Below are 25,911 nucleotides of genomic sequence, written 5' to 3'. Positions count from 1 at the left end.
GCAGAACTACTGGCTGACGCCGAATCAAAGGCTTCTCGAACTGGTAAACAAGAGAGCCATTTTAAAACGGGAGCTGAGGCTACCGTTGCTCCAATTAACGCACAAGCCCTAGGATTAGCGTCGTTAGAAGTGAATGAACAAACTCAAGAATCAGCATCTTTGGAGCAAAACAAACAAGTTCAAGTATTAACATCATCTGGTGTGAATGCACAAGATCTTACTCAAATGGGTGCTCAGAATGGGGTAGGGCTACAGGATGTTTCAAAGTCCAATGAAGCTGGTAAGCTGAATGGTCAGGTTTCTTTAAGTACAGGGTCTACCAGTGCTGCCATGAACCCGCATGGTCAAGGATCATTTTCAGGATTTGATGGATTAGGATCGGCGGGTATTATCACACAATCTCAGACTGGAATGGCAACGGATCAAATTGCTCAAAGTCAGGGTCAGGTGATAGGAGGTATATTTGGTGCTCCAGTAAACTTTCTGGGTTCACGATCTGCTGAACTTGGGACATTGGGTATGGGTACACAAGCTCAGTCAGAATCAGGAGCGCAAGCTGGGTCCGGACTTCTAGCTGCAGGCTTTAACGGTGCTCTCCCGCTGCCTTTACAAATAACAGAAAGTGGAATGCAAGTTAGTCAAAATGAATCAAGCTATTCGTCTAATTCTACTTCTACCCAAGAACACATGGTTTCTGGTGGTGAATTCTCAAGTGTTCCACTTGAACTTACTCCTGTAAGCTTTACTCCTTTTGCAACCGGACAGGTTGAAGCTGATGCAGGTTTTGGTTTCGGTGCATGAACAGAAAATCTATAGCCTTACAAAGACTTTACAACCATTGTATAGATAGATATGTAGATTAATTTATAAAACACATTATTTAAGAAATAAATATATAGAAATGTTTATTTTGCAATCCCACTAAACTAATGAAAATTGTATTGATGAATCAATTTAATATATCATTAAACAAGTTAAATTTGATTTGTGAGGGTTTTATAGTGTGTTCAATCATTAATGAAATAAAAAAATAAAATAAATCTGGGCTGTGAAATTGAATAATTAAAGTAAATTCTTGTGATGATGCGGCCATGTTTTCTTTGAATTTTATTTGCTAGTTATTGATAACCTCTACCATGTGTGAAGAATTTGATTTGTTATTGGAGATGGAAAGATGGGTCTGAGTTGCTGATGACTCGTTTTTCATTTTTAATAATTAATAAGCAAGAAATTAAAAAAAAAATAAAATAGAAGAAATTATCATTTTGATTGCTTTTCTATTCTGAAGCCCATTTATGTAAAATAATTTTTGAAATATACAAAAATAAACCAATTTAACTATGTAAAAGACATTACGAAAAGTACAAGAGCCCAAGATAAGGAAAAAGCTGCAGATATAATAATTAATTGAAGTATATATTTTAATTTACAATTTTTTTCTTATTACTGAGCCACTTTCAACAATGAAATATGTTCCTTTCCACATGACCTTAATACTTAATCTGTTTATTAGATTTCTACAGTAGAATCTTCTATTACAAGAGCCCAGGGAAATGAAAAAATGCAGTTATTTCTCAGCGCAATTTTTTATTTCATGCGACGCTGTAAACGAATATGATTTAATTTTTTATAAAACAGTTTTTTTTAACCTACTCTCCTGAAATCGTCATTATGCTTTTGTTTTTTAAAATTGTTAGTAAATAAAAAATAATTTAATAGAATCAGTAATATTTCATATTCTTCAGAAAGGGACAAATCCATATTGGCATATAATCACCATGAAAAAATGAACATTTTCCGAGCTACGCTTAATTTTGCTGAGCTAACTTAACAGGTTTTCAAAGAATATGTAGGAAATTTCTTTCGGTATCTTATTAAAGTTTTATTCATTGAAATGTTTGTATTAAGAAAATGATTTCATATAACAGGTAAAAAAACATCTAGCCAATGGATAAACATCCGTCTGCCGAAGTCTGTTTGGAATTTTAACTAAAAATATAAATAACAAAACTTAAAACAAACTACGTTATATACTTTAAAAACAATAATTTTAATCAGTTAATAATTTAAAATAGCAATATAATTATAATAACATTCTTTATTTATTCTCGGATTGCTCCCTTAGAATAAATAAAGAATATGCAGGCGTCAAAATCAGGTTTTAGAGCCTTAGAGTAAAATACAAAATAAAAATAAAATTATAACACGTCATAAAGTATAATAGAATAATGAATTTGAAAAGATAAAAATGAACAACAGTAATTAACAGAATATATAAAATAAGAATAGAACAAATAAAATAAAACCATATGTCACATCATAAAACATAAGATGACTTACACTTCTGATAATAAATAAAAAGAATCAAATATAATAGATCAAATACAATTAAACTAAAAATAATAAATACTAAACTACAATTTCTGCTAATATACATATTTACAAGTATAAACGAAAATGTGAAAAATTAAAAACAGAAAATATATAAATCTTATCTAGAACATTCAATTTTTATTCTTCCGGAATTAGGTGGACAGAAGGTGATCGAAAATACGGGATTTGAAGATTGGAAGGATATTAGAACTACGAATGAAGGAGGGAATAGAATTCTATAGGGAAGAGGAACGGATGAGGAAAGATCTACCAAAGGCTGCGGTTCGATGTGGAGTTACATATAAGTTTGAAGGCCGTGAGCGAGTAATCCGGGAATGCAATAATTTAAATTTAAGAATATCAGAGATGTACGATGGACGGCAGAACTGGATAACTTGGTAGAGGAAAGAAGCAAGAAAATGTTTACGACAGAAGGGGGAGGGGGGTAAAGCCACTTCAACTCTTCATACAATAAAAGATATAGTGTTTATGATGAAAAAAACAAAGCAATACTGACAAAATTTGGTATGGCATTAATTCCTCAAATATTAACCAATTGAGCTGTTTCCAGTATCACCCTCGTACATAGTTACTAAAAGCTCACCAATTAAAGCCTTTTAATAAAGTGAATAATTGTTCCGAAGAGTCCGCTGTCCAAAATATTTTGGGCACCCAATAGGAGCAAAACATTTGGGCACGCAAAACATCTTGGAACGCAAGGTAAGGAATTCAGTGATATAGGAAGGTTTTATTATTTCTTAAGCCTTGGAAATAAGAAAATATTGACGTCGGAAAGAAGGATAAAGCCGTAGTAATTCATTGTAAGAGCCAGAGATATGCGTGCGTCTAGAAACCCCAAAAAGAAATCTTATAAGGAAATTCATGAGAGGTTTTAATTTGCCCTTAATTTTCGACTTCATGACTAAGTCCTTCAAACAAGTTACCGTAGAAGAGACAAGTAAATTGTGGGTTTTTAAAGATAATGTTAGATTTTCTTGATATTTCAGGTACATGCGTACTCCAGGATAGGTGTTGGTCAAAAGTGATGAATTTTTTAGCAGAATTTTGGAATGGGATAGGATTTTTGTTGAGAAAATGTTAAGGATAATCAGAAAGAGAATGTAAGAAGGGTTTAGAGCCGATGAGGATTGCTATAGTTTTTTCTACATTCAGCTGCGACTTGCTTTTCTCGGCTTAGTGACAAAGTATATTAATATCATCTTGCTTATGAGTTTATGTTTATAACCCGATCCCCTTTCTTCTATAAATGAAAAAATAATTAAATAAAGGAGGGTGAACTTCTGATCTCCCACCTCAAACTCAATCCGCAAAAACGTAAATAATAATAAAGACTTATTGAACTCAAAGGTTCGATGTCAGTACCAATCGCTCTCTACACATATCTGTTCAGAGACGTACTTCCAAACCCAAATAAACTTAATCAGTCTTAAAGCACTTCCAAATCTACGTTTCGGTCTATCCTTCGGACGTTTACCTCTCGGTTCTGTGTTTATTAACATTTTGGGGATCCCTTCGTTCCTAAGCCCAACAAACTTACATGTCAATCTTATTCTCTGCAATACTATAACCTGAATTATATTTACCAGGAGCAGTTCTCTCAATTCAAAAAAGATGTTTATTGGCAGCAGTGGCATACGCAATCCTAACGCACTACGTACCCTGTATGGCAGCAATACCCGGAAGGGGAAAAAAAAGTTCCCTCAATTCGAGGTTGAGCAGTCTTCTTAATTCTCTGGTTAACTCATCTTTTTTCGGTCCGAATATTTGAAAAAAAAATAGACAGTTTAAAAATAAAAATAAACACACAAGAAAAAGTTATCAAACCACAAAGAATGTCACAAGAAAAATTACAGTAAAGTTCTCATCATATGCACCACCAACACCGCTCGTAATCTCCCATCATATACAGAAGTATCAAATATTCCAATAATCTCCACTTTGGTATGCCAATAGAATAGGCTAAAGATTTATTCAAAACACCACCCCTTTATTCAATGCCCTAATTAAATATCGCCTGTATCGTCCAATTGTACCCATTTTGTCCAGTAGACGGAGCTAGCTAGGAATCGTGCCAAGGGGTCAAGGATGGTGGAGGAAGTTCTGACGGAAGTTGGAAAAGCTGGATCGAATAACATCTAGGACATAAGGGACGTTGAGGTCATGGTGTAAGGTTTTGTTGTTTACGTAATATGGATCATGATAATAATAATGATGTGAAGCCCTACGACCCATGAAGGGCGATGGGCTCAGTACTTTCTAAGGAAGCACTGTTTAAGAACAACGGTTATACAAGGAAGTGATTTGGTCCGAATCACGCTCAATCGCCAGATTTTCCCCCAATTAAGAGTATCCACTTTTATGAGGCTGGGTGGACCTCAGAAGGGCTCGATAACTCACAGGGTTGACTAACGGCTACAGTGTAAAAGAAAATAATTATCTCCCTAGCCGCATTCAAACCCGAGCCTTGGAGTTAGTAATATTGTGCCTTAACATAGTGCCAGCGCGCTCTCCCGCAAATTATAGTCAATAAAAATAAAATTACAAAATAAGAGGTCTCAACATCTGGTCATTTTGAAACACTAGACAATGAAAGAGCAGATAGGTCTCCTATAAAGGTTTTTCAGATAGTATCAAAAGTAGGTCCTGTTTGCCAACCCCTGGCGGCTATATAGAGTTGTCATCGCGTACTAATCAAGGTGGGAATGTCAAGATTCATTTTTCGAGACCACTGTTAATAAACACAGAACCGACAGGTAAACGTCTGAAGGATAGACCGAACCGTAGATATGGAAGTGCTTTAAGACTGATTAAGTTTATTTGGGTTTGGTAGGACGTCTCTGAACAGATATATGTTGAGAACGATTGGTACTGACATCGAACCTTCGAGTTCAATAAGCCTTTATTATTATTTACGTTTTTTGCGGGTTGAGTTTGAGGTGGGAGATCAGAAGTTCACCCTCCTTTATTTATTTATTTTTTCATTTATAGAAGAAAGGGGATTGGGGGACAATCTCGATAATCTACAAATTTATCTCTCCTACCTTCTTGCCGAACTCATAAACATAAACTCATAAGCAAGATGATATTAATATGCTTTGTCACTAAGCCGAGAAAAGCAAGTCACAGCTGAATGTAGAAAAAACTATAGCAATCCTCATCGGCTCTAGACCCTTCTTACATTCTCTTTCTGATTATCCTTAACTTTTTCTCAACAACAATCCTATCCCATTCCACAATCCTGCAAAAAACTAAATCACTCAATTTCTTTATGTTTATGTTTTGCGTGCCCAAATGTTTTGCTCCTATTGTGTGCCCAAAATATTTTGGGCAGCGGACCTGCTCTTCGGAACAATTATTCACTTTATTAAAATGCTTTAATTGGTGAGCTTTTAGTAACTATGTACGAGGGTGATACTGGAAACAGCTCAATTGGTTAATATTTGAGGAATTAATGCCATACCAAATTTTGTCACGATTGCTTTGTTTTTTTTTTTTTTCATCATAAACACTATATCTTTTATTGTATGAAGAGTTGAAGTGGCTTTACCCCTCCTTCCGTCGTAAATATTTTCTTGCTTCTTTCCTCTACCAAGTTATCCAGTTCTGCCGTCCATCGTACATCTCTGATATTCTTAAATTTAAATTAGTGCATTCCCGGATTACTCACTCACGGCCTTCAAACTTATATGTAACTTCCCATCGAACCGCAGCCTTTGGTAGATCTTTCCTCATCCGCTCCTCTCCCCTATAGAATCCTATTCCCTCCTTTATTCGTAGTTCTAATATCCTTCCAATCATCAAATACCCTATTTTCGATCACCTTCTGCCCACCTGATTCCGGAAGAATAACAATTGAAAGTTCAAGATAAGATTTATATATTTTCTGTTTTTAATTTTTCACATTTTCGTTTATACTTGTAAATATGTATATTAGCAGAAATTGTAGTTTAGTGTTTATTATTTTTAGTTTAATTGTATTTGATCTATTATATTTGATTCTTTTTATTTATTATCAGAAGTGTAAGTCATCTTATGTTTTATGATGTGACATATGGTTTTATTTTATTTGTTCTATTCTTATTTTATATATTCTGTTAATTACTATTGTTCATTTTTATCTTTTCAAATTCATTATTCTATTATACTTTATGACGTGTTATAATTTTATTTTGTATTTTACTCTATGGCTCTAAAACCTGATTTTGACGCCTGCATATTCTTTATTTATTCTAAGGGAGCAATCCGAGAATAAATAAAGAATGTTATTATAATTATATTGTTATTTTAAATTATTAACTAATTAAAATTATTGTTTTAAAGTATATAACGTAGTTTGTTTTAAGTTTTGTTATTTATATTTTTAGTTAAAATTCCAAACAGACTTCGGCAGACGGATGTTAATCCATTGGCTAGATGTTTATCCATTGGCTAGATGTTTTTTTACCTGTTATATGAAATCTTTTTTTAATAAAAACATTTCAATGAATAAAACTTTAATAAGATACCAAAAGAAATTTCCTACATATTCTTTGAAAACCTTTTAAATTAGCTCAGCAAAATTATGCGTAGCTCGGAAAATGTTCATTTTTTCATGGTGATTATATCCCAATATGGATTTGTCTCTTTCTGAAGAATATGAAAAAAATATTACTGATTCTATTAAATGATTTTTTATTTACTTAAAATTTAAAAAACAAAAGCATATACTTCAATTAGTTATTAGATCTGGAGGACTTACTCATGAAGTCGCAAATTAAAACCTCTCATGAATTTCTTTATAAGATTTCTTTTTGAGGTTTCTAGACGCACGCATATCTCTGGCTCTCACAATGAATTACTACGGCTTTATCCTTCTTTCCGACGTCAATATTTTAAGGGCTTAAGGCAAGAAATAATAAACCTTCCTATATCACTGAATTCTTTAACTTGCTTTCCTCCATTCACTCCTTGGACACCAGAACTCAACCAATTCATATTTATAATCCATTCCATAGAACTGCTTCCTTTGATAGATCGTTTCTTGTCTGTCCCTTCGTCTTTCCGTTTCTGGAACGCCATACGTGGGACACAGAGAGAGGGAGTCGACGTCCTTCCAAAGCTACGCAAATGGGTCCAAAAGGGTTAATCCTTTAACGGCTAAAGGCGGTGCGTGGATAGTGGACGGGTAGGTTCAACAGAACTAGGCGGGACTGACGAACCGTGAGTGCAAAGTTATTTTATAATATTATATTAATATATCGTTTCGATTTTCCAGCTCTAAACGCAGTCCGCATATATGCTGGAGAACTTGTGGCACGGATTTCACTACCCGTATACATGCGTGTATAAAGGCTTAATAGTGTTAATGCCACGTAAGAATCTGCAAGACCCCATAATCTGCGATATCCCTTTTGCTAATAATTAGGACTGAACGATTGCAAAGAAAATCACAAGGTCGTCCTTTTTAGGGTTGTAGAACACCATTGGTTTCATGCATCGCAGGTAACTCTTGAATAAAATGTTTCCATTGTTGGATTTATCCTTTATCCCCACTCGCAAGTTCTGCCGAGTGTCAACCTATTTACTTGAACAATGTAGCATCTTCTAGCACGATGAATTTGAAAGACCCTGTAGGGTTTAGTTACCCGCAGTAAACTGTCACAAGCCTGCTTTCCTGCTTTTAGGGGTTTTCGCTTCTGGGGGGAGGGAGAGGGGAGCTTCCCTCAGAAAGGCAGATACTACTCCATTATAAAAAGTCATCGTCGACGGATGTCTGAGGTCATGGTAAGCGTCACCGACACGACTGAGCCTACAAAATCAGTACCAGTGTACTCACCTGGTCCAAGAGAGATCTTGCGCTGAAGTAAAGATTAGCTGTAAATTTAATCATATTGTCCCACTCCTATGCCTCGGCACTTCCAGCCATTCTCAAAGTTACTATTGATTAACAATTTCAAGGAGGAGTGGAATCATAAGAATAATAGAAAAAAGTATAAAAATTTATCCCTTTGTCGGTATCTAGGAAGATAATTCCACATAATAAAACGAAAAAACATTATAACACATAACATATTTCACACTTGAAACATTTTTTTAACACTTGCAAAATTGATCAGATAACACATGATTTAAATTATTAAAAATATAAATGATAAGATTTACTGATACTGATTGTCAGTCCATACTGTTGTAGGCGCTGGAAAACAGCTAAAATTGTTTTGTTTTTTATAGACTCGGTCATTTTCATAAGCAATTAAAATATCATCTAAATAAGCAAAAATAAAGTCTAAACCTCTGAGAGCGTAGTCCAAATGGCATCACATTAAATTTAAACAACCCAAATGGCGTTATATTATTCCCGACTTCTTCTTACGCAATTGGCATCTAATAATATGCTTGCAATAAATCGAAAATTCGAATTACTTTTCGTTCCTGGCAATATGACACTTATATCATCCATACAAAGAATAGGGTATCGAACAGGTGTAGTCCTATCATTTAAGCTCCGATAATCGCCAAAGATTCGCCAAGAGCCATTTTTTTTATTCACCAGATTCAATGGGCTACTATGGGCTATCACTGAGAGTCTGATGGTTGAATATTATTTTTTCTTCTTTTTCGGCCAAGACCAAGAGTCCTATACTGCCTAACCCATGGTTGGGGGGTCGAAGTTCTTCATTTTGTGGGACCGCCACTCAATGAAAAAAGTCAATGTCCCAGGCCGGATTCGAACCGGCACCGCCAATAGACATCAAATTGGTAAGACTGAGTCTTAACCACTGAGCTATGGGCGGTCCGTTGAATAATATTGTTATTTAGAAAAAATTGAAATTCCCTTTTGGCTGTCATTATCTTTTCAGAGTTTAAACGTCGTGCTATGCAGTAAATAGGAGAACGTCTGTTGTTAAAATATGATGAGAAATATTAAAATATGATTGAATTGTTTAGGTCGCAATTTCGGTTTTGTTAATTCGGAAACATATCCAATAATGCAGTGTACTGATTTTTAGTACCAATGGAATCCGTTCCATAAACATATAATTTAGTTTTATCATCAATCATTTTTTTATTTTTGAGATCAATTAATAATCCAAATTCTTTAAGAAAATCTGCGCTTATAATGCCTTTTGAAGTATTAGCAATAATAAACGGCCATTGAAAGTTTCTTCGGAGCCCCAAATCCAAATTTAGAATTTCGGTACCATAAGTTTGAATTCCAATACCATTAGAAGCGTACAACTTGTATAGTGTAGCTTGGTTTTTACTGTTCCATGGTATAACGAAGACATCCGCACCGCTGTCAACCAAGAAACGAATTCTTGATTGTCTATCCTGTACAAGAAGTATGTGATTGATACTTGGGCTTATATCGGTGGTAGTACAACGCCCTTCATTGTTACTGCCTTTGGGAGTTTCCCCCTACATTCCATTTACAAGACCGCTTACATTTTCTGTATAATATTTAGAGCCATATTTAAAATGGTAATTACAAAATTTGTCTTTTTCGCTAAACTTTTCACGACTCTTCCTTTGAGACCTTGAACGAGAACGAGATCGTAATTGTATAATTTTTTTTTTTTCATTTTAGAATTTTTTGTGTTAAGTTCACTCAATGTGATTTTAGAATTACAATTATCTTATCTTCCTCCCGACTAATTTTGTTTATTGACTGCTTCGGTCCAATTTCCATTATTTTATCGCCAATTTCGGCGAATTTTTCAATGCCGTCCTCGGAGATTGCCAAAATACAAGTCACAAATTTCAGTGATTTGTCTAACCATAAAGTACGTAGCAGTTTATCTGAAATTTCTGAATCTGCCAAATTTTCCTTAATAAATGTGATGGTTTTAAATAGCTTATTTGCAATTCGTTAATCAACCTACGAATTTGGCTGTCAGAAAATTCACGGAAATATTTTATTAAACGTTGTTTCGCCATATTGTCTTCGTTGGTATCCAATGTCGTAAATATTTTCAATACTGTTTAAGTCCAATTAAGTGATTAGTCATTCGTTATTCCGACTAATGTAAATTGGGCCTCTACTTGCTTACACCAAATATACACTGGCTTTTCTGGCCAACAAGGTGGCAACTTTATTGACACACGATCAATTGAGGCGGTGGGAACGTCACTAAGATCGCCGTCTTCGTTAGGCATGGTTAAGCCAATTTATAAAAAAAAAAAAAAAAAAAAAAAAAAAAAAAAAAAAAAAAAAAAAAAGATAATAAAATAAATACCTTTTTATTTCATATAACACCAATTAAGTCCAATAAAATATTCTTCATGTTCTTTTAAATGGGGGCAACCAGTTGTCAGTATCTAGGAAGATAATTCCACATAATATAATATAATAATAAAACGAGAAAACATTATAATATTGAAATATTATTTTTGTGTGTGAACACTTGAAACATTTTTTTAACAATTGCAAAAATCATCAGAAAACATGATTTAAATTATTAAAAATATAAATGATGAAACACTACACGTTCATAATACAATTTTAATTAGGATATTATCATAATATACAACATAAATCCTTTATACCAATCGATAGAGAATTTTTTTTCTGAACCTGACTATGTATGTACTAAACTCAACGACATTTTTTTTATTTAAATCCTTTATACTTATCATTACATATTTTTTTTATTATAATTGATAAACAAACTTTCAAATAAGAATTATAATTATATTTAATCATATCTAGCATTTTACATTTAAAAAAATAGAGGTTACATATTTTTTAAAGTTTACTCTATAACTCATATCACTGTTCATGTTACTTTCGTTAGTTTCTTTCAGTTATATCTTTGCCTGGTGGAAATGACGAAAAGCAACTTTATCATTCTTATTTAAAAATATTTTTGAATTCGTGCTCCTGTACTTATATTTTTATAATTATATTTGCTACCGAAAGGCGTGCTACTGAATATAATTTTGGTACGTGATAATGCAATATTCAATTAGTGAGAACTACTTATAAAAGCGAGGGCAAAAGGTTGGGGGGCTGGTAGTTGAGAAAAATGAAGCATCTATTGATCTTCATACTGGTGGCTCTTTTTCAAAATTCTCAAGGCCAATCTTTGGGTAATTATTTTAAGATTTCCTTTTTTTTTTTTTTTTTTTTTTATAGAATTTTATGACGTTAGAGATTCATGTGTTTCTAGCCTATATTCTTGAAATGAGAAAAAAACAAATACAAAAATAGCCCGTAAATGTCAATATTCGAAAAGTTTTTTTAGGGATATCATACAATTTAAGGAATGCTTGTTAATGTAGATTTGAAGAAATGTTGATGTTCATTAAAATTTTTCTCAACATTTCATAAACAAATGGCGGTAACATTTCGAACAAAAATACTTGATAAGCAGTCTTCCACTAATACCATATAAAAAAAGTTATTCCTCAAAATTAAATATTTTATTCCAATCTTAAATTTTAAAAACGAAAATTGTAATATAAATTTTAAAATTTTATGTTATATATTAAGCTTAAGTGCATTGCTTGAACTCTCTTACATCTTCTAACTCTCTGTCATCCATTTCAATATTTTCCTTCCTACTTATTCTCAGTTTATCTCATTATCTCATTTTCCTATTCTACTCAGTAACAGATGCGGTGCACAGAGCAATACACTATTCCTGAGCCCCCCTCCTCCCCGCACCCCTCTCCCCGTTCGTCGGTAAAGGTCTGCCTGAGGGTTTGGATAGTATGGAATACACTCCAATTGGAAGACAGAGTCTGTGGGCTCCTGAAACTATAGATTCACCTCTAATATATGTCATTTATTCATTTTTTTTTACGGAAACCTGGACAATAATGAGACCAAGTACCCTAGAAAGCGAGTCAAGATATTTGACCGGAAAGACCGCCGTACAATTCCAGGAGTGATCTTAATAAGTGGAGGAAATGAAGGCAAGGAGGTTAAGATGGGTGGGACATGTTGCTAGAAGCAACCCATCAGGACGCTGGGACTTCTACACAACAATGAAAGCCAGTATAGTTACCAAGAGACCATGTGGGAGGCCAAAAACCAGATAGATAGACAGAATCAACAAGATGCAAAAGAGCTGCATGTAGCAAACTGGAAAGTAGTAACCCAAGGCAGGCTGGCGAGGAGAAGGCTGGTTTGAGCGCCCAATGATCCACAGGTCTATGGATTTCTGTCCAACAGAAAAAAACAAAAATTCCCATTTGAAAAGACTTTGCCAAACGTTGAACTACTAATATACAATTGGAAAGTACTATAATACACTTTCCTCACTGCCCAATTTAAGTTCCAAAAGAAAGGAGAAGCCTTAAGTCTTTAAAATACCAAAAAATAAATAATCAGTCAACATTTCATCAATTTAAAAATTTTCAGGAACCAAAAATCATGACGACAGTCTAAATATGTATATTAATAATATTTATATGTGATTGTTGTATCTATGTTTCATTGAAGTTCATTAATATATTTGAATAAGCCAAAACGCTACCAAGTTATTACCTAAGGATGTTTTAATTCAAAATAAAAAACTATTCTAATTCGTATAATTTGTAGGTCTTGGAGGTGGAATTACAGCAAAAACTGAGGCAGGAGTGAATTCAAATGGTTCATCTTCATCAAATGCACAGTTAAATCTTGGTGGAACTTCAAACCGCGAACAACCATCACAAGGGTCAAAATCAAAGTTAACAACGCAAGCAGGAGGAGAATTTCAAACTGATGCACAATCAAATAGTTCACAGGATTCTGCTCGTGTGAAGGCTCAAGCAGAAGTGAATACACAATCGGGTTCCGGGACGCCTCAGGCTCAAGCCGGTTCAAGTGTACAGGCAGATTCCCCATCATCTAAGGTTCAAACAGGAGCAAGTATACAATCAGGCTCTCAGCGACCTCAGGCTCAAGCCGGTTCAACTGTAAAGACAGATTCCTCATCATCTAAGGTTCAAGCAGGAGCGAGTGTACAATCAAACTCTCAGCGACCTCAGGCTCAAGCGAGTTCAAGTATACAAACAGGTTCTCCATCATCTAAGGTTCAAGCAGGAGCGAGTGTACAATCAGGCTCTCAGCAACCTCAAGCACTAGCAAGTTCAAATGTACAATCTGGTTCTCAATCATCTAAGGTTCAAGCAGGAGCAAGTGTACAATCAGGTATACAGCAGCCTCAAGCTCTAGCCGATTCGAATCTACAAAGAGAGTCCTGGCTACCTCAAGCTCAAACAGAATTTAATGGGCAGGCTGGATCCTGGTCCCCTCAGGCTCAAACAGGAGGGAATGTACAACAAGGAGGATCCAGACAACCTCAGACTCAAACTGGTTTTAATGCACAGACTGGATCCTGGGCAACTCAGGCTCAGGCAGGAGGAAACGTACAACAAGGAGGGTCATGGCAACCACAGGCTCAAACAGGATTGAATGGGCAGGCTGGATCCTGGGCTCCTCAAGTTCAAGCAGAAGGAAATGTACAAGGAGGGTCTTGGCAATCTCAAGCTCAAACAGAATCAAATGGACAAGCTGGATCCTGGACTCCTCAACCTCAAGCAGGAGGAAATATACAACAAGGAGGGTCATGGCAACCTCAAGCTCAAACAGGATTGAATGGACAGACTGGATCCTGGGCTCCTCAAGCACAAGCAGGAGGAAATGTACAACAAGGAGGGTCATGGCAACCTCAGGCTCAAACAGGATTGAATGGACAGGCTGGATCCTGGGCTCCTCAAACTCAAGCAGGAGTAAATGTACAAGGAGGTTCATGGCAACCTGAGACTCAAACAGGATTGAATGGACAGGTTGGATCCCGGGCTCCTCAAGCTCAAGCAGGAGTAAATGTACAACAAGGAGGGTCATGGCAACCTCAGGCTCAAACAGGCATGAATGGACAGGCTGGATCCTGGGCTCCTCAAGCTCAAGCAGGAGTAAATGTACAACAAGGAGGTTCATGGCAACCTGAGACTCAAGCAGGTTTGAATGGACAGGCTGGATCCTGGTCCCCTCAGGCTCAAGCAGGAGGAAATGTACAAGCAGCTACCTGGTCACCTCAAGCCCAAGCAGGAGGAAATGTACAGTCAACTTCTTGGCAACCTCAAGCTCAAGCAGGAGGAAATGTACAAGGAGGTTCTTGGCGACCCCAGACTCAAACAGGATTGAATGGACAGGCTGGATCCTGGATTCCTCAGGCTCAAGTAGGAGGAAATTTGCAAGTAGGATTTCAAGCCCCTCAGGTTCAAGCAGGAGGAAATGTCCAACAAGGAGTTTCCTGGCAACCTCAAGCTCAAACAGGTTTGAATGCACAAACTGGATCCTGGGCTCCTCAGGCTCAAGCTGGTGGAAACATACAAGCAGCTTCCTGGCAACCTCAGAGTCAAGCAGGTGGGAACATTCAAGCGGGCTCTAGACCTCAGTTTCAAACTGGATCAGTAGTGGGTGGTGCTGCTGCTGGAAAAGATGATGAAATTCTGGAACAAATTTATGCTAGTAGACCATCTTTAGGTCCATCTTCTTGGCCTACAGTCAGCTCAGATGGCAATATTGGAGCTCAGGCAACTTTAGGGGTGAAAAATAGTGAATCAATTGAAAATTTCAGACCCTCACCATCAATTTATCAGGAAACTCAAGCTCCAGAAAGATTTGGTGATAGGCAAACTGACCTAAGACCGGCCAGCCAAACAAATATACAAGCCCAAGCCTCTACTTCTTCTGGATTATCAGTTTCTAGCAGACCAGTTTTAGGGCAATCATCCAACTGGCAAAATAATATTAATGCAGGAGTTCAAGCTGGTGTAGGACAGCAAATTGGTGGATTGACTGGAACTAATACACTCTCTTCTCAGCAACAAATACAAACAAAAGGATCAGCACAAGCAGAAATAGGAATGGATGAACACAAAGGTGGTCAGTCCACATCTCAAATTCAAGGGCAACTTGGAATTGGTACATCGCTTTTAAGTGTACCAACTGTTAACCTGGCTTCAACACAAACAAGTGCTTCTGCTGGAGCTCAAACAGGATCAGTCTTACAAAATGGTGGATTCATAGGAATCGTTATACATCCCAGTAATCAACAAGCCCAAGTTGGAGCCTCATTAGCTTCTGCTAACCAAATAAATGCCCAAAGCCAAGGATATTTGTCTACCAGACCGTCCCGACAAGCTGCGCAAGCTAATGCTAATGCTGCAGCTCAAACAGGTTTGGGATTGCAGAATGGTGGATTCATTGGACTTTATATACCTCCAAATCAACAGCAATCTCAAGCACAGATTCTAAATGATAGCCCAATTGGTGGATCAGCTTATGGAAATGCTGTTGCTCAAAGCCAAGTGTCAGGAGGAGGAAGCTTAGGAGGTAAACCTAATGGATCATCTTCTGCAAGTGGAATTCTTGGTCTTGGACTTGCTTTATAATTAAATCTATATTTAGATTCACCAAGTGAATCCTATTGTTTCCCATCTTAAAACACTGTCTGGACCCCTTTAAGCAGTGTTAAAACCTTCCTTCCTGAACATTAAAAATTAAATTAAATAAAACCTGTTATACGTAATATTTTTGCTTTCTATGTGATTATTTAATACCTTACATTCATGACTAAAAATTTACATCAGCTTAAATCATAAAAAATGAGAGATAAATTTAACTACCAGCAGAATTAGAAGCATTGCTAACAAGATAAAGTGATAAAGAAAAAAAAAAAGGAAAACCTAAATCTGTTCCTGACTAATAATTTTTTTAGTTATTAACAACTTAATTTATTTAAGTTACCTTATTATTCAAACATTCATCTAGTTTTTTTTTTTTTAATTTCTAACTATTCTACAAACAATAATCCCTATTGTAGACCAGTTTTGTTTTTTAATTGTTCATTAGAAGTATGGTATAAAAGCTGTTATGCTCATACTTATTCACAGTTCATATACCATACTGATTCTTGACAAATTCGTAACAGACATGAGAAATAAGTTTTCAAAACCTGTAAATATTTATAATATATAAGGCAGGAGCATATGCAAATTTTTCACTGGCAGGGATTAAATAAAAATAATGCAAGTATAACTCAAAATACATTCTTCACAGTACATAATCTATACTCAAAATACAAACCTTTTAGTAGGTATGGAAATCATATATTTTTTTTTCTATGTTTTGGAAGGAATGGGAATAGATTCCTTTGATTTCATCACAGTTAACTAATTTCTATTAATCAGTAACTTCAATGTAAATGAAACCAGTGGTTGAAGCAATTTAATATAAATAACTAGCAAATGAGCTTATTTTAATCAATAATTAAAACTTTATTGAGTATACATTTCCTGTGATATACTGGCTCAACTACAAAAATGATTTTGTATTATACACTATTAGTGTACCCACTTTGACTAGAGGGTCTTCCTGGAAAACCACTTTAAAACACAATTTTTAGTTGTTGATATTTTCTTTTCTTTTTATTTAAATAAGCGTTATTTAATCTATAAAATGTGATATTTAGCCAAATAAAGTTTAAATACCAGTTTTGTAACTATGATGATCATTGTCATCACTTGTGTATTTCATTGAATCTATGCATACAATGAGCTGATACATTAATATTTTTCGGTTTCGTTTTAACTGAGTTTCTGAATATGGACTCTAGAAAGTTGTTCAGTTGTGCACCACATTTTCTATAAAAAATTAAGACAATGTAAAATAATCCAAAGTAATGTAAAAAAAAATTTTTTTTAATTAAAAAACTTTTGAACAGGTAAAACATGTTATTGAAAGTGTATAAAATAAAAGAATACAAAAGTAAATAAATTTATATACTTGGAAAAATAAATTTGATGGAAACAAATTTTAAGGAGTGTAAAAATCTTCAAAGATGCCAGACACAGAATGATCATAGCTGGTGGAAGCTAGGATAGTGTTAAACACAGTTCGGAACAATCCAAGGTAAATGGGAGATGTTCGAGCTCTCCCAAACACTCCGAACGCAAGCTAAAAAAGTGGTCATCCTTGACAATAGCTTATTGTCAAATGTGCTCCAATGCCCCATAGCTTGTCAATAATATGTTGTCAACTCCAGTCAAAATGTTAATGCTTTTATTAACTTAAGTTTACAATGATTGATAAAGATATGCTTATCTCTAGGGTACTAGGAACATTAAAATAAAACAATATTGTTCAACATAATTTATATAATAAAGTGTAAAAATGTATATTTATATGGGAATGGAACATTACTAATGTGTTATGATTTAATTGTATAAAACAGCTAATAGTAGGAAAGTGTATTTTGATTACTCCGTTTTCATAAATATATTATTAAAACACTGTTGAAAAATACCAGGTTTACAATAGAATAAGAAAACGTTACAAAAGAAAAAAAAAAGTGAACATTATTGGAAGACAACACAGTCAAAATACATCCTCGTAATATATATATCTATATATATATATATAAAATAATGAGTAGTAAAAATCATATGTGGCACATTACAAAATACTGGGACTTATGGAAATACTGTATTTATAACATAGTTTCGTAGGACAATCGATTTTTATTTCCTTAACTTAAGAAAATATGAGGCGACTCTATTAAAAACAATATTATTACTTGAAACAGGTGGGATTTGTTTCTAAAGATTTTGTATTATATTAATTATATTTAAACATTAATGGAGTTATTTGTTTTAAATTACAATTGTATAGTTGCAAATCATTCGGAATAGCACCCTATAATCAGTAAAAATCTCGTTTAATATTAAATATATTTTAATACTATTTGTAATAATAATAATAAGCTAAAAATTAAACAATTTTATACAAAAACAGTCTATTATTAGGTAGATCCTATGCATATTTGAGACTTTTACCCAAAGGGTTGAGGAAATAAGTGACTAAGTTTAATTTTAAAGAGCGATTCCACACTAGACTTATTTATAGAAAGTATATTGTGTTCCCTTCTCAGTAATATGCAAGTTTAAAAAAAAAGACTTTATGCTTAGTGTAATATTTCAAATTCTAGCTATTTTCTAAAGAGATGATTTATAAGATTATGAATGAATAAATATGACAATATGATCTAGAATGTGTATGCTTGGGAATCTTTTAGAGGAGTACACCAAGTGGAGCTGAGAAATAAATAGATCAAGTTATGTCTCAAGACTCGAACATGTCTGAAATAATATTTGAGAAAATGTTGGAGAGAAAATTATTTATAAACAAAAGAATGTTGGAGCATTCCAATAGCATGTTTTTTGCTAATTCAATTTTATTTTCCAATAAAATAAATTAATATTATTTTTCACATCTGAATATATAAAAAATTATACTAGTATTCAGATTTACAGCATTATTATTTCTATGATTGTTTTAAGATGTTACTAAAGCTAGGCTGCCTAGTGTGAAAGACGCTTCAAGTGAAATAATTAATATTCTTTTTTTTTTTTTTTTTTTATTGAATGTTAAAAAAAACTAAATACAAATCATGTGGAATATATTTCTTTTCTTCAAAAATCTGTTATATCTAATAGAGGAGTAGAGATTTGCTGAGTTGTCGACTATACAGGATTTACAGTAATTAAGTACAAGCGTTAAAAATAGCCAGTCTCAAGGATTAGGGAAAAATCTGTAATTTAATTAAATGTACATCTTCCTTAAAAGTTATATACATTTTTCTCTTGATAATTGAGCCTTTTTTTAGTACTCACTCAAAATAAGTAAATTCAATAAAATTCTTCATATTGTTTAAATAAGATTTTTTTTTTTAACATTTTAGATATCAAACAATAACATTTTATGTACAAATGAATTGATATTCAACTGCAATAAATTCATGAATATAGAAAAAAATAATAGAAAAAAAAAAGAATTTAACAAGGAACACAGCACACAGTTTAACTTTTTACTGACCTGCAATAATATATATGTATCATAAACTGACAACTATGATAATATTGACAGCGAATATATTTATATAAGTTAATATTGATAAATATGTGCAAAATGGTAAAATATGGAAAATAAATAAACTTTTGAGATTCATTAAAACTAAAACCTTATAACAAACTATGGATTTAATTTATTTTTTTTTGCACTTATGTATCAATATTAAACATAATTAAATTTCAAGCTATGCATTGAAATCATTATTGTTTTCAAATTCGTTTCTATAATTAAAATAATGGCACATAATCTAAATAATTTTCAAAAGAGCCCTACCTAAGATATACAAAACTATTATTTAAATAAATTTAACCACTAAGACAATATATTAATACCATTTTAGAAACTAAGAAAACTTTTTTTTCATGTTTATGAAATAATATTATATGTTATAATGATTATTAATTTTAATAATAATACTGGCTCCCGAAGTGAGGGATAAATATGTAAAAATATAGCTGAAATAAACTATAATGAAAAAAGGATATAGTCTTTTTTGTTCAGACTTATGACATATTTCAAAATAATTTTAATGAATTGAGAATATGTTTTCAATTTTTTAAATTATTAAATTTTCGACGTACAATTTCACCTCAAAGCATATTTTCTTATAAGTACATGCATGCAATTTATGTGTCATGTCCTTGGAAATATCACAGCTATAGTTTCAAGAAACATTGATATATGTCAAATTTTTAAATATTAGTATTTCAGCTCAAAAAACCTTTGTGTCTTTAAAGAAAAAGGTAAAGGAATTTAATCACTCACTTCTACAATTCTTAAATAACAAACAATAAACTAACAATTGTTTCACACCCAATATCAGACAAATTTTATCCTGAAATATAAAAAAATATAGTTTCATATATTTTTCATATTCAAGTATTTGTTCTTTAAAAAATCTTCATTAATTAAGTTAATTAACAGATTTTCATAAAGCTCATAAACTCAACAAGATGTCATATATAAATATATTCGCATTAATCACAACTTCAATTTTTTTCTTTTATTTGTAATAAATTTATAATCAAGGCAAACGTTTTAAAATGATTTTCACATCATTATCAATAAAAAGCATGAATAATATAATATATTATTTATAGGCATATAACATAAACTATTTTTAAAATATTGTACAAATAGTTTTAAAAAAATAAAAATACCACTTTTTGAAAGTGGTTAAAATTGCATGGTAATGTAAACAGCTCGTTGGTATAAAGCAGACACAGTATTTTGCCAAGTAGTATACATATATATAATTTTTTTTTTTAAATTCCTTAACCAACAAACAGATATAGCTCCCAAAATTTCTAAAAAAGGAGTATCACATAATATAAAAATTTGATCATTTCTGAATATATTTTATAATTTTTTTTTAAAAATTAAATATAATACACAACAATTAAATCACAGATTTTTTTTTTTAAATATTATCATACAACTTCGATACCTTGGCAAATAAATAGGGTTTATACCCAAACGAGCGGTTTCACCATCATTAATAGAACAATTGATATATTATAAAAATTACATAGAGTAAAAAAAAAATTAAAAACAAAAATAAAAAGAATTTAACAATTTTTTTTTGTTATTTTTTGCATAATGTCTCAAATTCTTTATGAGCTCATGAGGATTTTACAAACCACTCAATAAGCTGTTTAATTTTATGTACTTATAAAATATATACACAACTGAAAGAGGATGATTGGGCGATATTTTTTTTAAGAACATAAACATTAAAACTAAGAATTATCTTAAATTAAATTGACGTCCATGCGTAAGTACATGATATCCATTCGTATATCTGATCAGTTTAGCATGGTGGACCTTGATATGAATCCGCTGCGACAAGGCACATTGAAGCTGCTCAACCTGAATAGAAATAAATATTAATGATGAATGAATGTATATAAATTTATAAATATAAATGATATTAATGAAATAAATCAATCTAATATAAAATATTGATCAAGGCAACTAACAGAACAAAACAAAAGACTATTAGGTCATTTATGTTATTTTTATATTTATTGCTCCTTATTTTTAAATGTTTGTAACTTTTTAATAAGTAACACATATATATATTTATTATTTTTATTTAAATGATTTTTTAAGCATGTATATTGAGTATTTTTTTTTAGATTTTAATTAAATTGAATTGTGCATGACCATATAGGATTATTATATATGCATATATTAAGAATTTTTACTATTTATTACACTAGGAGAGAATTAGATTCAGATATACATATATATACGTTAATAATAGAAGAAAAAATGAATAATTTTGTAAAAAAGGTAATGAAAATATAATAAAAGAAAAATATTAAAGAACTAAAAGAAAAAAAAAAACAGTATTATTATGCATTTTAATATTTAATATCTATGCCTAAGCATTTTTCCAACAAGTTTTAGTAAGCTGTTTACAGCAACCCAATGCAGTTAGGTGCCACTGCTTTTTTAAATAAAGTGTTTCTATCTTTATCTGAAACTAAAAAGCAATGATTTGTTTGCCTATATGCTTTATAATATACAAATTTCTATGGGAAAATAACATTCAAAAAAATCAAGGCAGAATAATCAAAAAGTTTTTAAAAATTGATATGGATGTAAAATTGTATTTAACATGTCCTAGAGGATCGTCAAATTGGCAAAATGATGGACTTATAAAGAAATAAAGATTGTTTTGAGACTTGAGTTGGAAAAAAATTATTTAATTTAAACAAAAATGTATTTAAATTTTATTTGGCTAAGTATAGTATTTTATACACTATTTAATGCTTATTTCTATTAAAAGAAAAGAAAACATCAACAAAAAACAAATGCCAGTAAGTGGTTTTTCAGGGAAGCTCTCAGTGTCAAAGTGTCAAAACAACCAACACAATCATCTCCATGATTGTTATCTAACCACTCAATATTAAATGAATCGATAGGAGCAAGTATGAAATGTGTTGGGCAACAGGAACAAACATTAAAAGTTAGTTCAGGTGATATATATAAACAATGGGACAGTTTTAGAAGTGATGAATCATTTTAAACAGAGAAGTGTTAGAGGATCTATCATTATCATAGAACTCATAAATCAAAACTTTCAACATAAAAGCAAATAGAAGATTTCATTATACAACAAAGCTTGTGTAATCTAAGTTATGCTCATAAAAAAATAATACATAAATTAGATTATAAAAAAAATAAAAGGAAAGCAGAAATTAATTTGTATAATATAACTAAATTAAGTAAATGCTAGTAAAAGACAAGAATTGGATCAGTAGAGCTGATATATAAAATAAAAACAGGACAAAAGTTTAAAATTGAGAAGGTAAAGGAATAACAGATGTTTTAATGACAGATTTTATATATAGAAATAGACAAGATGTATGAAAATGGATCATTTCACTTTCAATGTCTGATTTCGCATCCCTTTATTTTAATTATTTCAAGGTTTAAAACTGCAATTAAAAAAAAAAGAAAAGTTAATTAGGGCTTCAGAGACTTTTCTTCATGAACATGACTCAAATTTCTGTTCTTTTATTAAACTTGGTTTAAACTAAAAAAAAAAGTTGTAAAATTCCAGGAGTTTCACTCTACTTGTTAATGCCATGTTTAATAATTAGTTTGTAAATTGTATTTACTTAGTATTAGTATTTATTTTAATTACATTTGTTTTTATTTGTATTGTTTTCTTTGGAATTTTATTTGTTTGAAAAGAAACAAATGTATTTCATGTCTGTATAATAATGATTAGGAGTAAAAGAAATAGTTCCTAAGGTTGTTTAACAGTTGCTAAGGGTTGTTAAACAGTTGCTAAGGGTTGTTAAACAGTTACTAAGGGTTGTTAAATAGTTACTAAGGCATCGCCTAGCAACAGGCCGAGATACATTTTAAAAATTAATTGTCTAGTATAATTCATTACCAGCCCTGTCTATGTATTAGTTTGGTCATTGTGGTTTGAATACATTTTCATTATTAATTTTAATCATTACAACAACCAGACCCTGTCTACCCTCACCAAGTGCCAGTGAGGCCATTTTGGATTTTACACATCTGGAATGTTGATAGTGATAAATATATAATACAGTCCACTATGTTTATAATCTTGGAAATTGATTTAACTAAGGGTTTGAATACTGAATGCATTAAAGGGCAAGTACAGACGTGGGTCCACCAACTTTTGTCCAGTTTGAGAGTTGCAGCAGTGTGGATAACTACATAGCAATGACAATTGAAGTGGCTTTGGGACCGTCATCCAGTATTTTATTTTATATATTGTAATATGCTCTTTTTAAGTAAATAGTATATTTTGATGTATAAAGGGTTTTTGATATGTTTTATTTTATGTATCATTTTAATATTGTTCATTTGTTTTGTTTATCCAAAAAAGCAAGCTAACTAATTTTCATTGTCCATAATAAATTTGTTATTCAAAACAAAACCAAGATGGCGGTACGTATTCTTCAGTCAACAAGTCCGTTGAATCAAGGCCATGTTCAGCAGATTCAAATATAATAAAAACTATTTTACTCTTCCCATCATAATTGAAAATACAGTAAATTTAAGAAAAAATAGAAGTCAAGAAATAGTTAGTGCTAAAGAATAATATTCAGAAATTAAATCATTTGCAAAAATCCCTAACTGTTGTGCGACAATCGATGTTTACATGGAACATCGAGGCAGGTTTTGGTTTTTAGATTCATTCGTTGGTTGGGCGCGCAGGTGAAATGATTTTTCCAAGATGAGGAGGTCCTCATCAATTTCTGTCCAGCAAGAGTGGACAGTTTGAAAAAGGAAGACAACCAAGAAGAATAGGACTCTGAGTTTGGATTGCCTGGTGAGAGGACGTCCGTCGGCTGGAAGCGGGAAAGTTTGGAAGCCATTGTTGTGAGAGAGACATAGCTTTTTGGAAGGACTGGAAGCCATTTTTGACGATAGGACATAACATTAGAAAAAATAAGATACCAAGAATCATCAAAAGAAGATTGTAAACTTGGTTAGTTTTGTTATACCTAAAAATATATACATGTGTAAAATAGATATTAATTTAATTAAGTGTAATTAATGTAAGTGTCTGTTTCTGATTCCCTAGCAACCCACCCTGAGATTAAGAGTCTTTTATATTATAAAATTTAAATAAAATTCTATTACATATTTAATATTAAAGTTCTTAATTTGAACCCAATTTATCTTTTATATTTGAAAATAGTTTAAAAACGATTAAAATTCTTTTTCTTTAATTTTAAATTACTACAATATGTATATCTGTTGACTTTGTAAAAATTGTTTCTTCCATTTCATAATTTGGTTTGCTAATACATTTTTGTCTAAAAGGCTTTTATTCACTATTTTATTTTAACTCTTTTGTTTTATTTTATGTTTATGTTTTCTATTGTTGGCCCCAACAAAAAATGTTTATATCTGAGCCAGGATTTTTTTTTTTTTCTTAAAGCTTTCCTTCATAAAGACTAAATCTTTGAGGTGGCTTTAACACTACTCGAAACACTTTTGAGTAGAATTATATTCAATTTCTATAGGAAAAATGAAAGTACATATTTTGAAACAATCTGAACTATTCATATTAATGTTTTATTAAATTTTGGATAAGGATATGAATTTTTAGAAAGCTCAGAAACATGAGGATCTATATTCTAAGTTTAGTTCCCAACATTTCTTTGTAATATACACGAGTATTACCAATATTATGAAATGAATGGTATTGTTTAGCAAGGAATGTAGCAGTTAGATTCTACAATTTTATATGGTTTCCGTGAAAAGGAGATGATTCATATTTTTTTATTAATCCTCAAAATCATGTTAAATATTTTAATTATTTTACACTTAAGTTATCACCAAATTACCAATAAGATATTTCATAAATGCCTGCTTATTTTCAAGAAAATGTTAATTAATGAAGTTATTGATATATACCTGACGTGATCAGTGGTCACCTCTCAACAGTTCCATGAGCAGATTGAAACTGGGTCCTTCTCCTTCTTTGCTTTTGATGGAAAGCATTTCTTTACCAACCTAAATATTAAAAAATAAATATTACATTAAAAACAAAGTATTTATTGCTACAATTTAATCAATAACAGTTTAAAACACAGTCGCACAATAGAATTTTTACCAGGGCTGGCAAACAACTAATGAATAATCATAAGAACTGTGGACTGCTTGCACTGAATGTTGCTAAAACATCTTCTAATCTACTACTTACTAAAACTATTTCTTAAAACTATTTTTTAAAAAATATGCAAAATGCTTTCAAACAGAAAATTAAAATATACAATACAAATTTTATCTTAAATAAAATAAAAAGTTACTGATTACTAAGCACAAGATAATCTCTAAATACTTAACTTACTTTCATAGTTTTACTTAAAAGGCTGGATATACAATAAAATAATTTTTTTTTTTATCATAATAATTTAAGAAGCTTGTTATCTTGTCACCAAGCACGGTCAAAATGTTTACCTTATTGAGTTTTAGAGCTCTGGTTTTCAAAAGATTAATTTAATGTTAATTAAGTTAAGTTAATTAAATTAAGTTAATTTAATGAACTTTAAAAGGCTCGCTCTAATTCAGTAAGGGTAAAAAAATAATTTTTGTAGCACTTCTGAAGAATTTTATTTTTGCCAAAT

General features: G+C 32.0%; 3 protein-coding genes across 10 annotated transcripts in view; 2 read left to right on the top strand and 1 right to left on the bottom strand.

Annotated features, from left to right (window-relative positions):
* LOC112210695 (uncharacterized) overlaps positions 1–801 on the top strand; it is a 6,455-nt gene extending 5,654 nt beyond the window's left edge. The window contains exon 4 of the mRNA XM_067051068.1: positions 5–801. Within this exon, the coding sequence (XP_066907169.1) occupies positions 5–801 (797 nt within the window). The remainder of the gene's footprint in view (positions 1–4) is intronic.
* A 10,576-nt stretch (positions 802–11,377) lies between these two features.
* On the top strand, positions 11,378–15,899 carry LOC106690126 (uncharacterized). Its single transcript, XM_014435446.2, has 2 exons — positions 11,378–11,463; positions 12,920–15,899. Exons 1-2 carry the CDS (start codon positions 11,400–11,402, stop codon positions 15,760–15,762), a joined length of 2,907 nt encoding a protein of 968 aa, XP_014290932.1. The 5' UTR covers positions 11,378–11,399; the 3' UTR covers positions 15,763–15,899.
* Positions 15,900–18,730: 2,831 nt separating this feature from the next.
* Hr39 (Nuclear hormone receptor FTZ-F1 beta) overlaps positions 18,731–25,911 on the bottom strand; it is a 179,816-nt gene continuing 172,635 nt past the window's right edge. For all 8 annotated transcript variants that reach the window (XM_014435441.2, XM_067051069.1, XM_014435437.3 and 5 more), the window contains 2 exons: positions 25,199–25,297; positions 18,731–21,148 (listed from right to left, as the gene is read on the bottom strand). In XM_014435441.2, coding sequence (XP_014290927.1) covers positions 25,208–25,297 — 90 coding nt within the window. In that variant the 3' untranslated portion in view covers positions 18,731–21,148; positions 25,199–25,207. The remainder of the gene's footprint in view (positions 21,149–25,198; positions 25,298–25,911) is intronic.

The sequence above is a fragment of the Halyomorpha halys genome, unplaced genomic scaffold, assembly GCF_000696795.3.
Source record: "Halyomorpha halys isolate HHAL.00 unplaced genomic scaffold, Hhal_1.1 Scaffold1583.1, whole genome shotgun sequence".
Taxonomy (NCBI): Eukaryota; Metazoa; Arthropoda; class Insecta; order Hemiptera; family Pentatomidae; genus Halyomorpha; species Halyomorpha halys.
The sequence above is the reverse complement of the archived record's forward strand: the minus strand, read 5'-3'. Positions and strand labels throughout refer to the sequence as shown.

Bases quoted from the DNA above. Each gene is read 5' to 3' on its own strand.
- LOC106690126 (XM_014435446.2), top strand. From the start codon at position 11,400: ATGAAGCATCTATTGATCTTCATACTGGTGGCTCTTTTTCAAAATTCT. The intron at 11,464-12,919 runs GTAATTATTTTA...TATAATTTGTAG, and splicing joins TTCTCAAGGCCAATCTTTGG to GTCTTGGAGGTGGAATTACA.